General features: G+C 48.1%; 1 protein-coding gene across 1 annotated transcript; it reads right to left on the minus strand.

Moving 5' to 3' along the window:
* Nucleotides 1-1,646: 1,646 nt before the first annotated feature.
* Nucleotides 1,647-18,943, minus strand: ISX (intestine specific homeobox). Its single transcript, XM_025283564.2, is given in 6 exon segments — nucleotides 1,647-3,302; nucleotides 3,304-3,492; nucleotides 3,611-3,718; nucleotides 4,801-4,917; nucleotides 7,181-7,332; nucleotides 17,042-18,943. Coding segments are annotated over 6 exon segments (861 nt in total). The 5' UTR covers nucleotides 17,235-18,943; the 3' UTR covers nucleotides 1,647-3,200.
* Nucleotides 18,944-19,323: the final 380 nt, after the last annotated feature.

Raw genomic sequence — 19,323 nt, forward strand, 5'->3', positions numbered from 1 at the left:
CAATCTGAAATATGAGGTTTCAGTACCTTTAAAAAAATGACCCTTTCATTTCTCTCATGCCTCTAGTCCACACAGCTAGAAAAGGATCCTATTGGGTCTGACTCAGATATGTATAACAGGAAACCTTTATTATTATTGTTGTTAGCTGAAACCTCTTTGAAAAGCTGATGAAAACAATGAATGTTTTGCCTGGGAAAAATAAACACACACACACAATCTTGCTTACTCTTTTCAGAGTTCCTTGACTTCCTGCAAACTGGTTTAAGAACTCCTGGCATAGAGTCTGGGATGAATATAGCTGGTCAAGATCAGAAGTTGAAGGAGGTAGAAGGGAGAATTGGTACAATGACTTTTTTCTTAATACCTGTGCTTACCATCTACCACAATGCATTATCTTATCTGGACTTCCCTCGTGACTCAGTGGTAAAGAATACCCTGACACTGCAGGAGACACAAGAGACAGGGGTTTGATCCCTGTGTTGGGAAGATCCCCTGGAGTAGGAAATGGCAACCGACTCCAGGATTCTTGCCTGGAGAATCCTATGGACAGAGGAGCCTAGCAGGCTGCAGTCTGTGGGATTGCAAAGAGTTGGATACAGCTGAGCATGCACAGTCTCCTCTCTCACTTTCATCGACAGGCTCTTTAGTTCTTCTTCACTTTCTGCCATAAGGGTGGTGTCATCTGCATATCTGAGGTTATTTATATTTCTCCCTGAAATCTTGATTCCAGCTTGTACTTCTTCCAGCCCAGCGTTTCTCATGATGTACTCTGCATATAAGTTAAATAAGCAGGGTGACATGGGAAATAGATGGGGAAACAGTGGAAACAGTGTCAGACTTTATTTTTTGGGGCTCCAAAATCACTGCAGATGGTGATCACAGCCATGAAATTAAAAGATGCTTACTACTTGGAAGGAAAGTTATGACCAACCTAGATAGCATATTCAAAAGCAGAGACATTACTTTGCCAACAAAGGTCCATCTAGTCAAGGCTATGGTTTTTCCAGTGGTCATGTATGGATGTGAGAGTTGGACTGTGAAGAAAGCTGAGTGCCAAAGAATTGATGCTTTTGCACTGTGGTGTTGGAGAAGACTCTTGAGAGTCCCTTGGACTGCAAGGAGATCCAACCAGTCCATTCTAAAGGAGATCAGTCCTGGGTGTTCATTGGAAGGCCTGATGCTAAAGCTGAAACTCCAATACTTTGGCCACCTCATGAGAAGAGTTGACTCATTGGAAAAGACCCTAATGCTGGGAAAGATTGAGGGCAGGAGGAGAAGGGGACGACAGAGAATGAGATGGTTGGATGGCGTCACCAACTCAATGGACATGAGTTTGAGTAGACTCCTGGAGTTGGTGATGGAGAGGGAGGCCTGGTGTGCTGCAATTCATGGGGTCACAAAGAGTCGGACACGACTGAGCGACTGAACTGAGTATGCACATGCACATGCTTATTAACTCATGTAATAGAGAAACCGTCAGAGACAAGAAACTTGCTCTCCAAGGAACACATAGGGAATGTGTTTCTCTCTTTCTCTCTCTTTTTTTTTCTTCATTTGGTTGCACCAGGTCTTAGCTGCGGCATGCAGGATCTTTGATCTTCGTTGGCAGCATGAGGGATCTTTAGTTGTGGCATGTGAAATCTAGGGATTGAACCCAGTCCCCATGAATTGGGAGCTTGGAGTCTTAGCCACTAGACCACCAGGGAAGTCCTGGTAATGTGTCTCTTGCCCAAATTTTCACAGCTGGTAAGAGTGCTAAAGTGATTCATTTGCCCCACAGATATAAGGTAAAGATAAGAAAATAGTTCTTGGGGGAAAAGGAACACCTAGAGTGGAAGAGGTGGCCCCCTAAAACCAACGTTCACATCTGTACTGAAGCTGAGGCATTCTGGTCACCTGAACCCCTTATGCTTGGAGGGAGGATATGTGCCTAGGAAAGGGGATGGAGCCTGGGATGGTTAATTTTGTGTGTCAACATGATTGGCCCACAGGGTAACTAGATATTCAGCTTCACATTATTCTGGGTATGTCTGTGAAGGTGTTTCTGGATGAGATGAACACTGTGATCAGTAGACTGAGTAAAGCAGATGGCCTTCCCCCTCCAATCCATTGAGGGCTGAATAGAACAAAACTGTGCGGGAAGGAAGAATTTGCTCTCTCTGCCTGATTGTCTTTGAGCTGGGACATGGAGCTTCTGCCTTCAGTCTCACACTGAAGCTGATACCCTCTGCTCTCCTGGGTCTCCATTTTCAATTGGCCAACTGCTGCTCATGGGACTTTTCAGCTTCCGTAACTGTGAAAGCTAATTCCTTATATTAAAAAAAATCAATTTCTCTTTCTCCTTCTCTCCCTCTTTCTTAGGCTTTTCAGCATAGAGTGAGGCTGGCTTTCTAACTGGACCCCTTGCAAGGTCCTGGGAAGATGAACTGTGACAAGAGCTTACTATCTTTCCCTTCATCCAAACTAGAAATGACAACATCCCTCCACAGCCCGGCAGAATAACCAAAGACACTAAATTCTGTTTAAAGTTTTAAAGAAATGTTTCTGTATGTCTCTTCCTCTTTAGAACATTCATATCAATGCCAAACAGAATGTGTTAGCCGTGGGCCTCTTGCAAGGTCATTGAGTGAATGTTCTGCCTGCAGGGGAAGGTCAGCATTACCCTTTTGGTCATCCTGGACCGAGCTTTTGTGGGTAGAGCCTCAGTTGTTCATGCCAATATCCAGTTCCACTTATGAAGCACTCAGTAGGTACTTAATAAGTGTCTTATGAGTGAGTGAACAAACAACCTCTCCTTGGCCTTCTCTGTGCTTCTGTTCTCACCATGGTTCATCTCACCAAGGTAAGGGCCAGAAGGGTGCTCAGGAGTCATCTTGTGCAACTGCCTGTGTTACAGATGAAGTCCAGAGGGGCGAGCGACTGACTGGAGGTCACACAACCACGTAAAGGAAGCACAGGTGCAAGAGGGCAACCTCTTCCTTCCAGGGCTCATCCTGAGACCTCACATAGCATCTGTTGTCTGAAGCAGGAGGGCCACATTGGCCAGGAGAGAGGAGAGCTTCCTTTACTGGTCACCTTGCTGCTGAATCTGAAGCAACCTGCCGAAGGACATGCTCAGGGTGGCTTTTTGAACTGTGGGTCATCTCTGAATCATGAGATTGACTCCCCCAGAGACCTGGTCACTTTCCCGCCACCTGTTTTCATCTGGAGAGGAGAGAGGCTCCACTCAGGAGAGGATGTCCAGTCTGTGTTATGGAGGTGGTACAGATGCTGCCTCCTCTGGGGTGCGGAGGTGGGAACAAAGCAGAATGTAGGGATGCAGGTCTGCTGGATGATGAGAGGGCCCGGCAGAGGCTGTGTCTCCCATGGGTGGCATGGGAGGAGGGCAATCTGGGTGGGGAGCCAGGCAGAGGTCAGTTGACCTTGAGCTCGTGGACAGCACCTGGTGAGAGGAAGCAGCCTGGGCTGTGCAGGGGGTGGCAGTATGGGGCCCTGTCAGAAGGAAAGGCCAGGAGAGAGGTCAGCTTTAAGTTTTACTCCACACTGTCCCTCGACTTCCCAACCTTTCCCAGTGACTCTCTGGCAGCTTGGGGTGGATAGAGAGACCAACCTGGGAAGAAGTGCTTGCCCAGGGGGGCCAGGAAATCTGGTCCTCATTCCAGCATTTACAGCAACTGTTTGTCTCGGAAAAGTCACTTTGCTTCTCAGAGTCCAGTTTCTGCATCAGCAAAAATGGATAAATTAAAAATCCTGCCTCATAGAGTCATTGTGGGTTTGTACAAATCGTTAACCACAGGACTATCTATTTTGTGCACTGCTGTCTCGCCCCTGTTCAGTTCAGTCGCTCAGTCGTGTCCGACTCTTTGTGACCCCATGGACTGCAGCACACCAGGCCTCCCTGTCCCTCACCAACTCCCAGAGTTTACTCAAACTCATGTCCATCGAGTTGGTGATGCCATCCAACCATCTCATCCTCTGTCGTCCCCTTCTCCTTCCACCTTCAATCTTTCCCCACATCAGGGTCTTTTCAAATGAGTCAGTTCCTCCCATCAGGTGGCCAAAATATTGGAGTTTCAGCTTCAACATCAGTCCTTCCAATGAATATTCAGGACTGGATCTGAATCCAGGACTAGCATCTGGTACACACTTCAAATTTGTTGACTCGATGAATGTTTAATTTTTAGCGACCACTTCCTGTGTGGCAGACATTCTTCAAGACTTGGTCATTTCATCCTCATCAAATCTATGACTGTCCTCTGAGGGGCACAATGACTCTTCCAGGTCACATACTGCTTAGGGCAGAGCTGCGATTCGAATCTCGGTCTTGGCAGCCTGACTCCTGAGCCAATGGGCTCCATTCCCACATAACGCCCTTTACTCTGTGACCCTGCTCCATAAACTGGGACGTTTTACACAAGTAATACAAGTCAGTCCCTGGAAGAGGGAGAGGACTGTGATGGTCATGCAGTGGATGAGGACACGGGGACAGAGGCAGAGACTTCTAGCAGGTTTCCCAGGCATCCATGCCCACTCTCTTTCTAAAAAAATTTCCAGTGTTTACAGGGGAGTTTGAGTAAGCTCCGGGAGTTCGTGATGGACAGGGAAGCCTGGCGTACTGCAGTCCATGGGGTCGCAAAGAGCTGGACTCTACTGTTTGACTGAACTGAACTGAACTGAACTAATCTGAGCAGTGAACAGAGCCCCCGAGGTGTTCCAATCTGGATAAGATGGTCCCAGACAGTGACCCCGCCCCCAGCCCCGCCCCCAGCCCCGCCCCCAGCCCCGCCCCCAGCCACTCACGGCCACATCCGGGTTTGTGGACGGGGCCAAGCCGGCCTCACTCTGCAGTTGCGAAGCCCCAAGGCTGTTGGTCTTCTCCTGCTTCCGCCACTTGGCTCGCTGATTCTGGAACCAGATCTGAGATGAAGGTGAGAGAGGATGGAGATAAGCAAAGGGGCTTTTCTCCATCCATTTCCTCTCCTTAAAATACATGATGACTGCACCTTCCAAGGGACCGTCCCTTTACAGTTTGTAAAGGTCAACGGCAGCCACGATTTCTTTGAATCTGATCTGCCTTAGGAGAGAGGATCCGAGGTCACAACCTTCCATGCCTACAGGGGCTGGGGGGCTCATAGGAGGCAGTGCGAACCAGCAGGGTGCCCTGTAACTGGGAGTGGTGGGGTCTGCGGGGTGAACAGAGGCTGAAGGGGGCAGCGTCTCAGCCTCAGCTAATAGCCACCATGTGGAAATGTGAGGCCAGCGCTGCAGCTTCATCCAACTTCTAAGGCAGAAATCTTGATTTTTCTGTGAAAGCTCTGAGATTTAAAAACCATGCAGATCAGTGAAAACCCATCCATGGGCTCTTGCCTGCTGGTGGGCCACCCGTTTGCAACCCCAGTGGGCCCTCTGGTATCCGCTATTGAGGGTTGCCTGTATTCATGGGCACCCTGACTGTCTGTGAAACATGGCCATTTGCACTTGCTCATTCTGCTGAGACAGCTGCTGAATTCTGGGCTTTACACTAGATGTAGATGCTGCCCACCTCGTTGGTGACTGATTTCAAATGGGAAGTAAAAGGGGAGAAGTCCAGACAGGGGTGGACCTTGACCAGACGAGAGGTAGGCTTGGGTGGAATATTGATGTGGACCCTGGTGAAGATTTTGAATTTAATAAGTCCATTGTATATTTCAAGAAAGTATTGAAATATAATTGATTTACAATGTTGTGTTAGTTTCAGACGTACAGCAAAGTGATTCAGTTTTATGTATACTTACAAATATATGTATTCCTTTTTAACATTCTCTTCTGTTATAGGTTATTACAAGATGTTGAAAGGTGGAGAGGAGAAGAGATAAATTAGGAGATTGGGATTAACATATACACACTACTGTATATAAAATGGATAGCAAAGACCTACTGTATATCACAGGGAACTCTGCTCAGTACTCTGTGATAATCTTATATGGGATAAGAATCTGAAAAAGAATAGATCCATGTTGATGTATGGCAAAACCAATACAATATTGTAAAGTGAAAAAAAAATAATAAAAAAATAAAAAAAGAATAGATCTATGCAATGTGTAACCAAATCACTTTGTTGTACACCTGAAACTAACATAACATTGTAAATCAAATATACTCTGATATAAAATAAAAATTGTATTTTTCTGTTTTTCAAAGATTTTTTTATTCATTAAAAATTAAGTTATAAAAAAAGATGTTGAGTATAGTTCCCACATCATATTTGTTAAAAAAAATGCAGGGTGATTTAGAAAACTGTTTTAGAGAGAGTGAAAATATGTAACAATTGGTTTTGGATTTGCTAGAGCAATACTTGCAGAACTGGGGATGTGCAAAGAGAGTTGGACATACCATTGGTGAGGGGCTACTGTATCTCTAACCACAGAGGAAGCCTAGACACTCAGGTAGGGGGAAGAAATGACAGATTACAGATTAGGTCTCTGACCATGGAGGGTCTTTGCCACTTCTCTGTGCTGCTGCCAAAGTGATACCTATGTGTTCCAAGTCAGAGGTTGGCAGAGTTAACCTCAGGTTAACTCTGGCTTCCCACCTGTTTTTGTACAGCCCTTGTGCTACGTATGGTTTACACATTTTTAAGTGGTTGGGAAAAAGAATCTAAATTTGGTGACATGCAAATGGCACAAAATTCAAATTTTAGTGCTCATCAGTAACGTTTATTGGAACATGCTCATTTGTTTGTATGTTGTAAACTATAGCTATTTTTGTGCTACAAGGGCAGAATTGAATAGTTATGACAGTGACCATATGGCCTCACAAAGCCTAACAGAATTAGCACCTTGTCCCTTACTGAAGAAGTCTGTTGAGCCCTAGTCTAGATTGTCAAGACCTATTTTGAGGCTGCGTGGTGAATAATGCTTTGGAAGTACAGTCAAGTGGAGAAGGGAGTGGAGCAGATGCCAATGGCCATCATCATAAAACCCCCTCCACATCTATTCTCCAAGGAGAGAAAGCATCTATCTTATAACTATGGTGACCTCATTTCCTGGAAAATGATACTTGGACAAAATAACTGTATTCATGGGATAAAGCAAATGGAAAATTTCAGATGGGGCAGTCCCAGAGGGTGCAGGATACCTGGGGTCTCACCCATGCCTCCAAGGGCATTGAGGAGGGGGGTTGAGGGTGGGGATGGTTGTACCTGCACACGTGCTTCCGGGAGGTTAATCCTGGCCGCCAGCTGGTTGCGGACGTGGACGTCAGGATAGTGAGTGAAGTGGAAGATCTTCTCCAGCTCCTGCAGCTGCTCTGTGGTGAAGGTGGTTCGGAGCCTCCGCTTACCCTTCTTCCCCTCTGGAGGGAGGAGGGTCCAAGCTAGGTTAGTGACCTTCGTCTCAGTGAAGCTTTTGTGCTGCCTTGTCGTACCCATTAAACCAATGTTGCTACTACTTGGCCTCTGGCTTCTTAGGCTTGGGCTTTTACAATGTTCTCTCTCCTAGAACCCCTCCCCCTAGGTTGACTCCCTCTATCCATTCTGGACAGTGTGGCCAAAATGACCTTCTAGAAACTTCTTTGATTGTCCTTTCTGCTGCTCAGATGCCTTCAAGCAAATTTCCCTTGTCTGTAACAAGGAATGGCAAACCACAGCCTGGGGGTCACATCCGGCCTACTGTCTGTTTTTAGAAATAAAGTTTTATTGAAACACAGCCTGACACATGGGTTTATGTATTGTCTATGGCTGTTTTTGTGCTATAAGGGCAGAGTTGTGTTGCTGAAACAGAGACTGCAAAATCTAAAATAATTACCATCTAGCCCTTTACAGAAAAACCTCAGCAGTCAGCCCCTCACAGCCTGTTTCCAGCCACTTGTCCAGTCTCAGGCCCACTCAGGGATGCTACATCATAGGTGGGACCTAGTGCAAAAGGAGAAAAAAAGCTTTTTCCTTTCTTCCACAGTCTCCCTCTCAACAGTCATAGTGGTCTTTCACTTGCTACTTAAGGCCCTTCTCCCTCAGGCACAAGAATACTAACACACACACGATGGGGGTGGCAGAGGTCACTGGATTGAGGGGGATGGGGAAACAGGACTGAGAAGCAGCCCATCCCAGGAAGCAAGGAGGTGGTGAGAGGGGCACTGAGCATGAGTTAAGGCTCCAGGACCCTGGTCCTTGATTGGGCCATATTTTATTTACTCTCTGGGCCTCAGTCTCCCGATCTGTAGAATGGAGGAGTGGAGAGGGGTTGAATGATCAAATTACAAAGGCCAAATCCACCCTGGCACTCTGCAGTTCTCTTTCTCTTCAGGTGGAGGCTTGAAAGACCTGGCCTCAGCCTTGCCTGGGGCCCAGTTGGCTGGGCAAAAGGTAGATGGATGAAGGAGAGATTTCTGCTGAGGATAACACTTCTGGATGAGTTACTCCTGCATTTCTAAGAATTGACAAGTGCCTTCCATAGTCTGCCCTTTTTTTAAATCTCTGATTTTATTTAATCTATTTTTTATTGGAGTATAATTGCTTTACAATGTTATGTTAGTTTCTGTTGTACAACAAAGTGAATCAGCTCTGTTGTTGTTCAGTTGCTATGATGTGTCTGACTCATTGCGCCTGCATGGACTGCAGCACATGAGGTTTCTTTGTCCTCCACTATCTCCGGGAGTTTGCTCAGATTCTTGCCCATTAAGTTGGTGATGCTATCTAACCATCCCATTCTCTGCCACCCCCTTCTCCTTTTGCCTTCATTCTTTCCCAGCATCAGGGTCTTTTCCAGTGAGTCAGCTCTTCACATCAAGTGGCCAAATCATTGGAGAAACAGCTATATGTATACATATTTCCCCCTCCCTCTTAAACTTCTACCATCTCACCCCTCTAGGTTATCACAGCGCAGTGAGCTGAGCTCCCTGTGCTATACTGCAGGTTTCTACAAGCTATCTCTTTTATACATGGTAGTGTACTTATGTCTGGGGAAGGAAATAGCAAGCCAGTCCAGTATTCTTGCCTGTAAAGGACAGAGGAGCCTGGGGGGCTACAGTCTATGGGATCACAAGAGTTGGACACAACTTAGAGACTAAACCACCAGAGTACTTATGTCAGTGCTATTCTCCCAATTCAGTTCACTCTCCCCACCCCACTGTGTCCATATGTTCGTTCCCTATGTCTGTGTCCCTATTCGTGCCCTGCAAATAGGTTCATCTGTACCACTTTTCTAGATACCATACACACACACACACACACACACACATTAATACATGATATTTGTTTTTCCCTTTCTGACTTACTTTATTCTCTATGACAGACTCTAGGTCCAGCCACTCTACCCATCGAGCCACTTGTCTCACCCCTCCCAACTACCCCTCATTGTTATCAGTCCATTTTTTTTTATCCCCTCAAAGTAATTTTATTCATTTTCCTGACTCTTGGAAGCTTCTTGGGGGTTGTGGACAGTGAGATTTCAAACATATTTACCCCTTGGAGGAAGCTGTTGGATTGTGAACCAGCTGATATGATCTGATCTCTTACCTTTTCTATCTCCCTTTCCCTCCTCAAGTCCACTGTACTTTTTAATTAAAAAAAAAGAGAGATTTATTCTATATTTAGAGCTGGCGGTGCATTTAAGGGGTAGAGCCAAACCCATCTAGAATTGGTGTAGACAAATGGAAGGTATGAATCCATTGCCAAGACTGTACTGAATGTCTTTTGTGCTAGGCACAGAGGGCCTGTCTGCAGGAGTACAAAAATGAACAAATTGTGCTGACAGTATCTCATTCATTCATTCACAAGGTCAATGTTTTAGACAATTGTAATGATACAGTGCAGTTTTATAGAAAATTGCCAAAAAATTCACAGAATGGAAGATTTCAGGTTGGATGGGCAAACGGAGGTTCAGGATAACATGCATCTGGGATTCTTCTAAGAATATAGAACTTTGGAATAGAAGATACTGAACCAAAAAGGTATGGTGTAGAGCTGGAATACCGGAAAGTAAGCAACATGGAGAACAGAGGATTAGAAACAGACTGTAAATTATAAAAAAATAGGGTCTTCCTTAGTGTTCTAGTGACTAAGACTCTGTGCTCCCAATATAGGGGGCTGGGTTCGGCCCCTGGTCAGGGAACTAGATCCCACATGCTCCAACTAAGAAGTCAGAATGCTAAGTAAATACATATTTTAAAAAGTTATTAAGAAATTAGCAAAAATAAGCTATCTCTTGCTTTTTCCCCAGAAGGAAACTTAGGCAAACAAGTGTCCATGACTAAGTATAGACTCCTTAATAAAATAATTATCTCCAGTTTCCATTTGTGTAACTAGGGAAGCAGCTAACAAGACAAATACAGCTTCCCCTTATTTCCTAGAGGATCAGAAGGACATAACCTGGAGATAAGGTTGTAAGAAAAGGATCTGAGCCCTCCTCAGCAAAATAATGTGATTGTTGACTTTGTGGAGACGGGCTGCCTGTCAGTTATGAGCCAGTTAGAAAAATATTTATTCTCATTAACTTTGAACTAAACATCCTCAGGATAAATGTTTATTCTTGAGAGATGATGATCTCTCAATCATGGTGACAGGCTGTATATGTGTGTGTCCAACAGATGTAGTGACTTCTCCTGTAAAGAAAGAGGGTTGTCTAAAATATACATGGTTGGCGAGATGGAGGCTGAGCCCCAAGTGGACCAGCCTGAAGCACTCAAGGGCCAAAGCCCTTCTCCCAAGACAGCATGGGTTCTTGGGGTGTCAGTAGTCAACACTGGTTATCTCCATACAACCCTTCTTGGGATGTTATTTGAAACTGCTCCTGCTGCTGCTAAGTCATTTCAGTCGTGTCCGACTCTGTGCGACCCCATAGATGGCAGCCCACCAGGCTCCCCCGTCCCTGGGATTTTCCAGGCAAGAACACTGGAGAGGGTTGCCATTTCCTTCTTCAATGCAGGAAGTGAAAAGTGAAAGTGAAGTAGCTCAGTCGTGTCCGACTCTGTGCGACCCCATGGACTGCAGCCCACCAGGCTCCTCCATCCATGGGACTTTCCAGGCAAGAGTACTGGAGTGGGGTGCCATCGCCTTCTCTGTATTTGAAACGGATGGGGGTGGGGGTCCCAGCGAGTGGGGGTCCCTGAAATATGACTAGTGACACCCAACCAGAAGAGCAGTTTTGGGAGACAGATAGACTTGAACCTGACATCAGGGAAATAAGGATAGGATCAAGGCTGGACCTTATTAGAAATTCAACTCTTTAGATCTGCATTGTTCATATGGTAACCACTATCTGCCTATGGCTATTTAAATCAAATCAAATCAAATAAAAAATATAGTTCTTTAGCCACACTACTTATAGGTCAACCACATGTGGCTAGTGGCTACCATATTGGAGAGCATAGATAGAAAACATTTCCATCATCAGAGAAAGTTCTATTGGGTAGGGCTCCCTTATAGGTTTTTCCATTGGTTTCTGGAAAAAGTCATATTCTGGGCCTCACTTTAAGTTTCTCCTTGTGTTGCACTTTCCTCTAATTGCCACATATCTCTAGGAAAATGGGTATCCATTGGTCATAGAGCCGAATTTGATGGTGTTGGGAAAACTGGAATTACAGGAAAAGTAAGAGAAAGGGAAGGCTGGCCCACACTCATCTCCTTGCTGGTGCCTGGGGAGAAGGATGACCAGTGGAGAGGATGTTGCCCTGGAGCTCCAGGCAGTGACTCAGAGCAGAGTGACCTGCTTGTGGTCCACAGGGAAGTGGGGATGGGGAAGAGCAGAAGCTGAGTGGTTGGCTCAGGAAGGGTGAAGGCTGACACTTCAGTTTTCCCATCAAATGCTAGAGCTGCTTTAGGAAAGGAGGGAGGGAAGCCAGCAAGCCTGATGCTTGATTTATAGACCATAGTAGGTGGTAAGAGAGAGGAAGCTGGTGAGGGCAGGAAGGACAGCATAAAGGAATTATGGAACAGAGAAGAAGGCAGAACACAGGACACTGAAGGAACATAGTATTTTGGAACCAGAAGGAACCTCATTAAACAGGAAGCTGGAAGAACCAGTTCATGGGTGGAATGCCCATCACACAGGATGATTCTTAATTGTGGAAAAGGGCTGGGAGTTTCCGGCCCTGGGTCAGAGAAGACAATGCGGGTGTGGAACCCCATTCAAGGACACTCAGGGGAGGGTGGGAAGAGGGGAGATGAAGGAGGCAGGGAACTGCCACCTCTCTCAAGTTGCTCCTCTCAGGTTATTAATTGCTTGAGCTGTGATCACACTTCACTGGGTCTTCAAAGAGACTGAGTCAGCAGAACTTAATTAAACCTGAGCCATTTAGCACATTGATCATAAGAAATACACAATTTACACAGGTGATTAGGCCACCTAATTATAAACTGATGTTTCTTTGTGCTTGGCTCCCTCCCTTGATTGCTCCTTCTCTGCGGTCTGCTAATTGGCCTTGGCCGCTCAGCTAGAGGCCCCAGGGGCTTTGCAGCTGGGCTAAGACTCCTGAAATGAGCCTTGTCCTTGTCATCCTAAAGCAGCGGTTGGAAGAAGATCCAGGCTCCCACACCCATGGAAGTGAGGACTGGGGAGAAAGCAGATGACACTGTTAAAGGGGAGAGTGAAAAGCCTTGAATGCCAAGCCAAGTAGCATGCCTTGCATGCTGTGGGCACAGGCAATTGTAGAAGTCCAGGACCACTATGGGGGGAAAAGGCTGGCATATTCTGCCCTGGGAGGTGCCTCTCTGCAAGCCACCTGTCCTGTCTAGAAGGTGTCCTCAGCCTGCTGGAGGGCTCCAAAGGGAGCCTGCCCTTGTTCCTTTCCATTTTATACTTGTGACAAAGCAGGGGACCAGACATGACACCAGCTAATAACACTGGGGGAGGTTCCCTGATGTGACCTGGAAAGAGCCACAGAACTTGTTTCTATTCAATGGGAGAGCTCATGTTTAGTTTTCCTTCCTGCAAAGGACTGAGGAGGAAGTCAGCTAACGCTTATCTCTGTGAAAATACACACAGAAGGCCAACCTAAATGCAAACCTGCAGAGTGCCCAGATTAGAGGTAGCCAAAGTCCTTGGTCTTGTAAGAGGGAGAAGAGCCACTTCTAGCCAAAAAAATGATGACCAACTACCACCTTACAAGGCGTATGTGCTTAGTCACTCAGTCGTGTCCATGATCCTATGGTCTTTGTGACCCCATGGACTGTAGCCTGCCAGGCTTCTCTGTCCATGGGGATTCTCTAGGTAAGAATACTGGAGTGGGTTGCCATGCCCCGCTCCAGGGGTTGGGATCGAACCCAGGTCTCCTGCATTGCAGGTGGATTCTTTACCATCTGAGCCATCAGGAAAGCCCCACTACAAGGCATATCTGGGGAAGTAAACACTCTGTAGGAACACTGTAGGGATTTAAAAACTGAAAAAGGAAACTTTGAGAGTTTTACATATGGAGACCAAAAATGATCTATGAAGACTTATAAAAACCCATCATCCGAGCATGGAACAGTGTGAGAAAAGAGGAGGAACAGCAAGAAGAAGATGGCCCCTGAGTCAGGGCTCCCTCTCCCAGGGCCCAGAGCAGAGCAGAAGGTCCACTGTCTTTAGTCCTAGGCAGTGTGGGTGAGGAGGAGAGGATGAGGAAGGAGGGAAGGGGGAAAGAGAGAAGAAAGGGGAAGGGGACTAGGAAGGAGGGGGAATGAGGAAAATGAGGGGGATGAAGACGTGAGGAAAGATGGAGTGGGTTGAATTGTTTCCCCCTCAGGAAGAAACATCTCAGTTCTAACCCCCGGTACCTGTGAAGGTGACCTTATATGGAGATAAGGTCTTTGCAGGTACAATTAGGCCAAGGATCTTGAGATGTGACTCTCCTGGATTTAGGGTAGATTCTATGTCCAATGACATGTGTCCTGATGAGATAAAGGAGAGGGGGATTCCACATAGAGCCCGAGGTCAAGGCCAAGTGACGATGGAGTCAGAGTGTGGGATGATGTGTCTACAGGCACATCACTGTCGTGGATTGTTGGCAGCCATGGGAAGCTGGGACAGAGGCACTGAGTAGTCTTTCCCTTGGGGCCTCTGAAAATAATTAACCCTACCAACACCTTGGTTTTGGACTTCTGGTTCTGAAACTCTAAGATGATAAGTTTCTGTTGTTTTAAGCCATTCAGTTTGTGGTAATTGGCACAGCAGCTAAAGGAAGCTCATGTGGAGGGAGGGGATGAGGGAAGGAAGAGGAAAGGGAGGAAGAAGAAGGGGAAAGAGTGAGGGTTTGTTTTTTTTAATTTATTTTAATTGGAGGCTAATTACTTTACAATATTGTATTGGTTTTGCCATACATTGACATGAATCCGCCATGGGTATACATGTGTTCCCCATCCTGAACCCCGCTCCCACCTCCCTCCCCATGAGGGTTTTAAAGGGCAAAGTTTGGAGACATAAAAGGGCTTGAAAGACTGGAAGTGAGAGAGATGCTCCATGTGCCTGGAGGGTGAGGCCAGGCAGGCCATGATGGGGGATGAATCTGGGGACCCACAGGGCTGGTCTGTGAAGGACTTTGCATGTCATGCCAATAGCTTTAGGGGTTGATGAACTACAGCCTGAGGCCAGACCTGGCATTCTGCCCATAACTGTAAATAAAATTTTATTGGAACATAAACATACCCATTCATTTACACCTTGTCTGCTTTTTAGCTATGACGGTTGTTGTGTAGCCGCTCAGTCGTGTCCGACTCTTTTGTGACCCCACGGACTGTAGCCTGCCAGGCTCCTCTGACCAAGGGATTCTCCAGGTAAGAATACTGGAGGGCATTGCCATTTTCTTCTTCAGGGATCTTCCCTACCCAGGGATCAAACTCACGCCTCTCATATCTCCTGTATTGGCAGGCAGGTTCTTTACCACTAGCACCACCTGGGAAGCCCTAAATAAATGCATATATATTAAAAGAAAACCTCATATCATGACCATAAATGGGTAATTGGTATCATGCATCATAGATAGAAGGTTAGTGTAGAAATCATTACAGGACTATTGACATAAATAATCTTTGCCTTCCTCACATTCAAAGGCATTTTGAAAACCTCCAGGGGGACCCTCATGAGTCTCTTTAGAAACACTGAATTCCTGAGACTTCCCTGGCTGTCTAGTGGCTAGGACTCTGCGCTTCCATTGTAGGGGGCATGGGTTTGATCCCTGGTTGGGTAAGTAGGATCCTTAACGCTGTGTGGCGTGGCCAAAAAAGTAGACATGCTGAATTCCAGCCTAGCAGGGAGATGGATGGATTTTAGCCACATTCAGAAATAATCTAGAGTGGATGATCTCAGGCAACCGGGGTTCAATTCTAATGTTACCTACTCGTGTGGTTTTTGCAGGTGATTTATCTTCTCTTCTTGGTTTCACCAGCTCTAAGGTGGGGCTCACAACCGTGACAAATGGATGGGCACAATGGCCATCACACTGCCGTGAGAGCCCAGTCCAATCTTATGACTGCCATTTTCCCAAGCACTTACAGGGTGTCTCCTCTGGGTCTAGTTGACCTGGAACATGCCAGCAGCTTCAGCGGAGGTTTAGCATGACTGGCCTCCTTTTTGTCAACAGCCAGTGTTGGGCTAGGGGAAGGGAAACTGCTCTGGGAAGGGAAATAAGATCTCTCTCTCTCTTCCTCTGCAGCAGAGAGGATGGACATAGATTTTACGTAGCTGCAGCAAGAGACACTCAGGTCAGACCCTCTGCAGAATGGTTCCTGTGAACTCTCATTGCTCATTCAATTCACTGGAAGGTATTAATGAACTTCTGACAATTAAGCTGGGACCCTTTCCTCTTGAAAAGGTCAGCTACTAGGAAACCCACTAGCTCTCTGGGGACACATGACCCCCCACCCCCTGCAGACTCTTTCCCTTGGCTCACCAGCAGTGAGCACCAACCCCCTCTTAGGAGACTCCACCTGGGGGAGGGAGTGGGGCTCCGTGTTTGGGAGGAGAAGGCATCGTGGCTTCCCTGAGTTTCTTTCCCTTGGATTGCTGTTATTTAGTCACCCAATCACGTCCGACTCTTTGTGACCCCATGGACTGTAGTCCGCCAGGCTCCTCTGCCCATGAGATTTCACAGGCAAGAATATTGGAGTGGGTTGCCATTTCCTCCTACAGGGGATCTTACTGACTCAGGGATCAAACCAGCATCTCCTGCATTGGCAGGCGGATTCTTTATCACTGAGCTGCCGGGGAAGCCTTTCCTTGGATTAAAGCGTTAGAAAGGAGAGAGGACCAGGACACTCTTGTGGACACTCCAGGCTCATCGCCGGTCAGACTCCAGTGGACCCCCAAGACATCACTAGCTTCATTTTCTCCCTCACTCAGCTGTCTCACTGGAGATGAAGCTGAGGCCAGAGTGGAAACGGGCAGGCGGGGGGAGAGCTGAGACTGACCGCGGTTGCCTGAATCCTAGGAACATGTTTGTTCCCTCCTCCGTCCCCTCCTCAAGCTGGCCCTCAAGGAGGGGCCCGGGATCTGGTCATTGTTATTTGGGGGTAAACCCTGGGGAGGTCACTGGCCTAGGGTGTGATCAGGGTGGGCAGATTTGGGGCAGAGCTTCAGCCACTAGAGGCCGTGCAGGCCGAACTCTGCTTCTGAAGGGAAAGAACATGACAGCCTAAGCAGGTGTTCGGGTGGCTGGGTCTCGGGTCCTCTGCTCTGCAGCTGTGTGACCTGGGGGCACCACCCGCCTCTTCTCTTTCACAGGTGAGTTTCTCATCAGTCAAGTTTATGATAATTATACTTTTCTGCTGAAGTTAGAGACATGCACAGCCTCCAGGATGGTGCCGACCACAGAATAAATAAATGGTCACCGGCATTCTCAGCTACGGCCTGGTTATAGGAACAAGCCCCAGATCCCTGCGTCCTGCAGTGAACTGGGCCTTGGTGACTGAATTAGAACAGCTCCATTTCTGGGCTAGATAGAAAGGTATTTAAGGCTACTGGCCCAGTACCTGACATCTCTCTGAATTGTGGAGTCTTCTCTTCTGTTGATACAGAGCAGCTTTTTCTCTGCCTGAGCCCAGCTGGGGCTTGCAGACCCAGGAGTGGGTAAGAACTGGCAAAAAGACACTTACCTTTGGGCTGGTCCTGTGGGGGTCTTTCTGGCCCGAAATCTGCAGCTGTTGCCTGCCTGGTGCCCTGTCCACTTGCCCCTTCTGGCTTGACCACATCACTCCTCTCAGCTGGCCTCTTTAAGATGTCCTCAATGGAGAAGGACAGGCCCCGCTTCTTTGGGGCCTCATAGCACCCCAAACTCTTCCTCTCCATCTCCCGTGGAGATCAGAGCCTGCCTTGGCACCCTCCGTGGGCAGCTGCGAGGGGGAAGAGGGGCCAATGCCCGTGGAGGGAGGGGTCCTTGCTTTCCTGAAACTCCTGGACAAGAGGGTGAGCAGAGGTGAACAGAGATTCTCACGTTGGATTATCCAGCACGGTTATGTCTCCATGGGTACTTCTGTGAGTCACCTCAAAACATCTTGGGATCAAGGATGCTGGTCCCGTTGGGAAAGCTGGAAGGGGCTGTGCCCGTGCCCATGGGCTTAGAGCCCTCGTTGACTCAGCATCAAAGGAATCGCCATTGCTAAACTGAATTCAGTCCTACTGTGACGGGTCTTCTCCGAGGTGGTCACTTTCACAGTCCCCAGCCTAGGCCAGGGACCCTGAAGTCATGGCCAGTGGGGAACAGGGCAAAAGAGCTGGAAGGAAAAGGGAGGCTGCCCCCAGAGGAGATCTGGAGGCAAAGTGTCCACTTTTACCCTTTCTCTGTCGTGTGGCTCTTTCCTGCTGGCTCCGGCCAGACCTCTGGAAGGCTGGAGTGCCACCGGCGAGCCCCAGGTGGCCAACCCAGCCCTGGGCCACACTGCAGCTTGAGGGGTGCCCCCAGAAATCCTCCTAGATTCCTCTGGCTTCTGCTGCTCCCAGATTCCAGAACAGGCCTTCCTCCCAGAGCACCTGCAGGTGGAGGCTTCCGAAGAGGGTCGCGGGGTCACCGCCAGGCTGGCTCTCTGTGCCGGGGCTGGGCTGAACGCTGGTGTCTGAACCTCTCCTGGTGTCTCTGGTCCAGCCAGCACTTTCTTCTGCTCTCTCCCCGACTTCACTGCACAAGCCTCTCGGTAGGCTCCTTCCTGGCTCCTTTCCCTTCCTTTGGGGGTCCTTTCTGTCCCCCTCTTGTTTGCACACCTCTTACCTGCCTCCTGGGTCCTCACTGAGGGGACCCTTTCCCTCTGTCTAGTAAACTGTCGACTGCAAACTGATAGGATCAACCCGTTCTTGCCAGAGTTCTGTTCCCAATTACTGTGTAACCAGGGAGGAGGGGGCAGTAAAACGGCTGATAAGAGAAGAAACTTTCCACCCTCCTTGTGGCGGGAGTTGGGGGAGAGGGGTAGGAGGTGGAGGGAAACTTAAGGATGGGGCTTGGGGGTCCCAGAGAGGTGCGGTGTTGGGGAGCTGGCCTGGCCAGAGTAGGACACGGGAAGGTGGGAACAGTGAGGCTAGGAAGTGTCCCCAGGCCCCATAAAATGTGTTTGTTCAGCTGGGAGAATTTATGGGTCATATGTAGGCTGGAGGCTGGGCCAGGGTGCGGTCTGCTGGGTATTGGCTGTGGGCAGTCCGTTTCAGATGTGCTTTCCTGGACTTGAGGGCCATCTTCTGAGGTCCTTCTGGGGTGTGTGGGGAAACAGAGGTCCAGACCAAGAGGGTGTGGTAGAAGTCATGGTCTCATCTAAGCGGGACTTGGGGGAGCTCCAGACTGCCAGGCTGGCCACAAGGTGCGTCCTCACGAGGGTGATAGATACCTGGGGGAGTCTGTGGACCTGAATGGGGCATGAGAACCCAGACCTTCTCGTGGAAGGAGGGGGAAGGAGAAGCTTGAGCCTTCCTCCCTGAGGAGGGCGAGTCGGAGGACAGATCACTTGTACTGTTTGAGGAGCTGTGCCCCTGGGAAGTGTCAGGTGGTCTGGTCTAGCCAGGGGATCCTGTCTCTGCCATGTCACAGCGTGCGTGCTTCAGTCATGTCCGACTCTTTGTGACCCCATGCACTGTAGCCCACCAGCCTCTGTCCATGGGATTCTCTAGGCAAGAATACTGGAGTCGGTTGCCATGCCCTTCTCCAGGGGATCTTCCCAACACAGGGATCGAACCTGCATTTCTTATGTCTCCTGCATTGGCAGGCAGGTTCCTTACCTCAGGTTCCGCCACCTAGGAAGCCCAGCAAACCCTCAAATCTTGGGAGCTTCAGTTGCTTACTCATGTCACAGTCAATGTAGTTGGATATCCCTCTGGGGACTCAAGCTTCTTCCAGACTGTGATGTAACCAACCTCCAATCAATCAAGGACTTCAAGTTTTCCAAGGAAGAGGAGA

The sequence above is a fragment of the Bubalus bubalis genome, chromosome 4, assembly GCF_019923935.1.
Source record: "Bubalus bubalis isolate 160015118507 breed Murrah chromosome 4, NDDB_SH_1, whole genome shotgun sequence".
Lineage (NCBI taxonomy): Eukaryota > Metazoa > Chordata > Mammalia > Artiodactyla > Bovidae > Bubalus > Bubalus bubalis.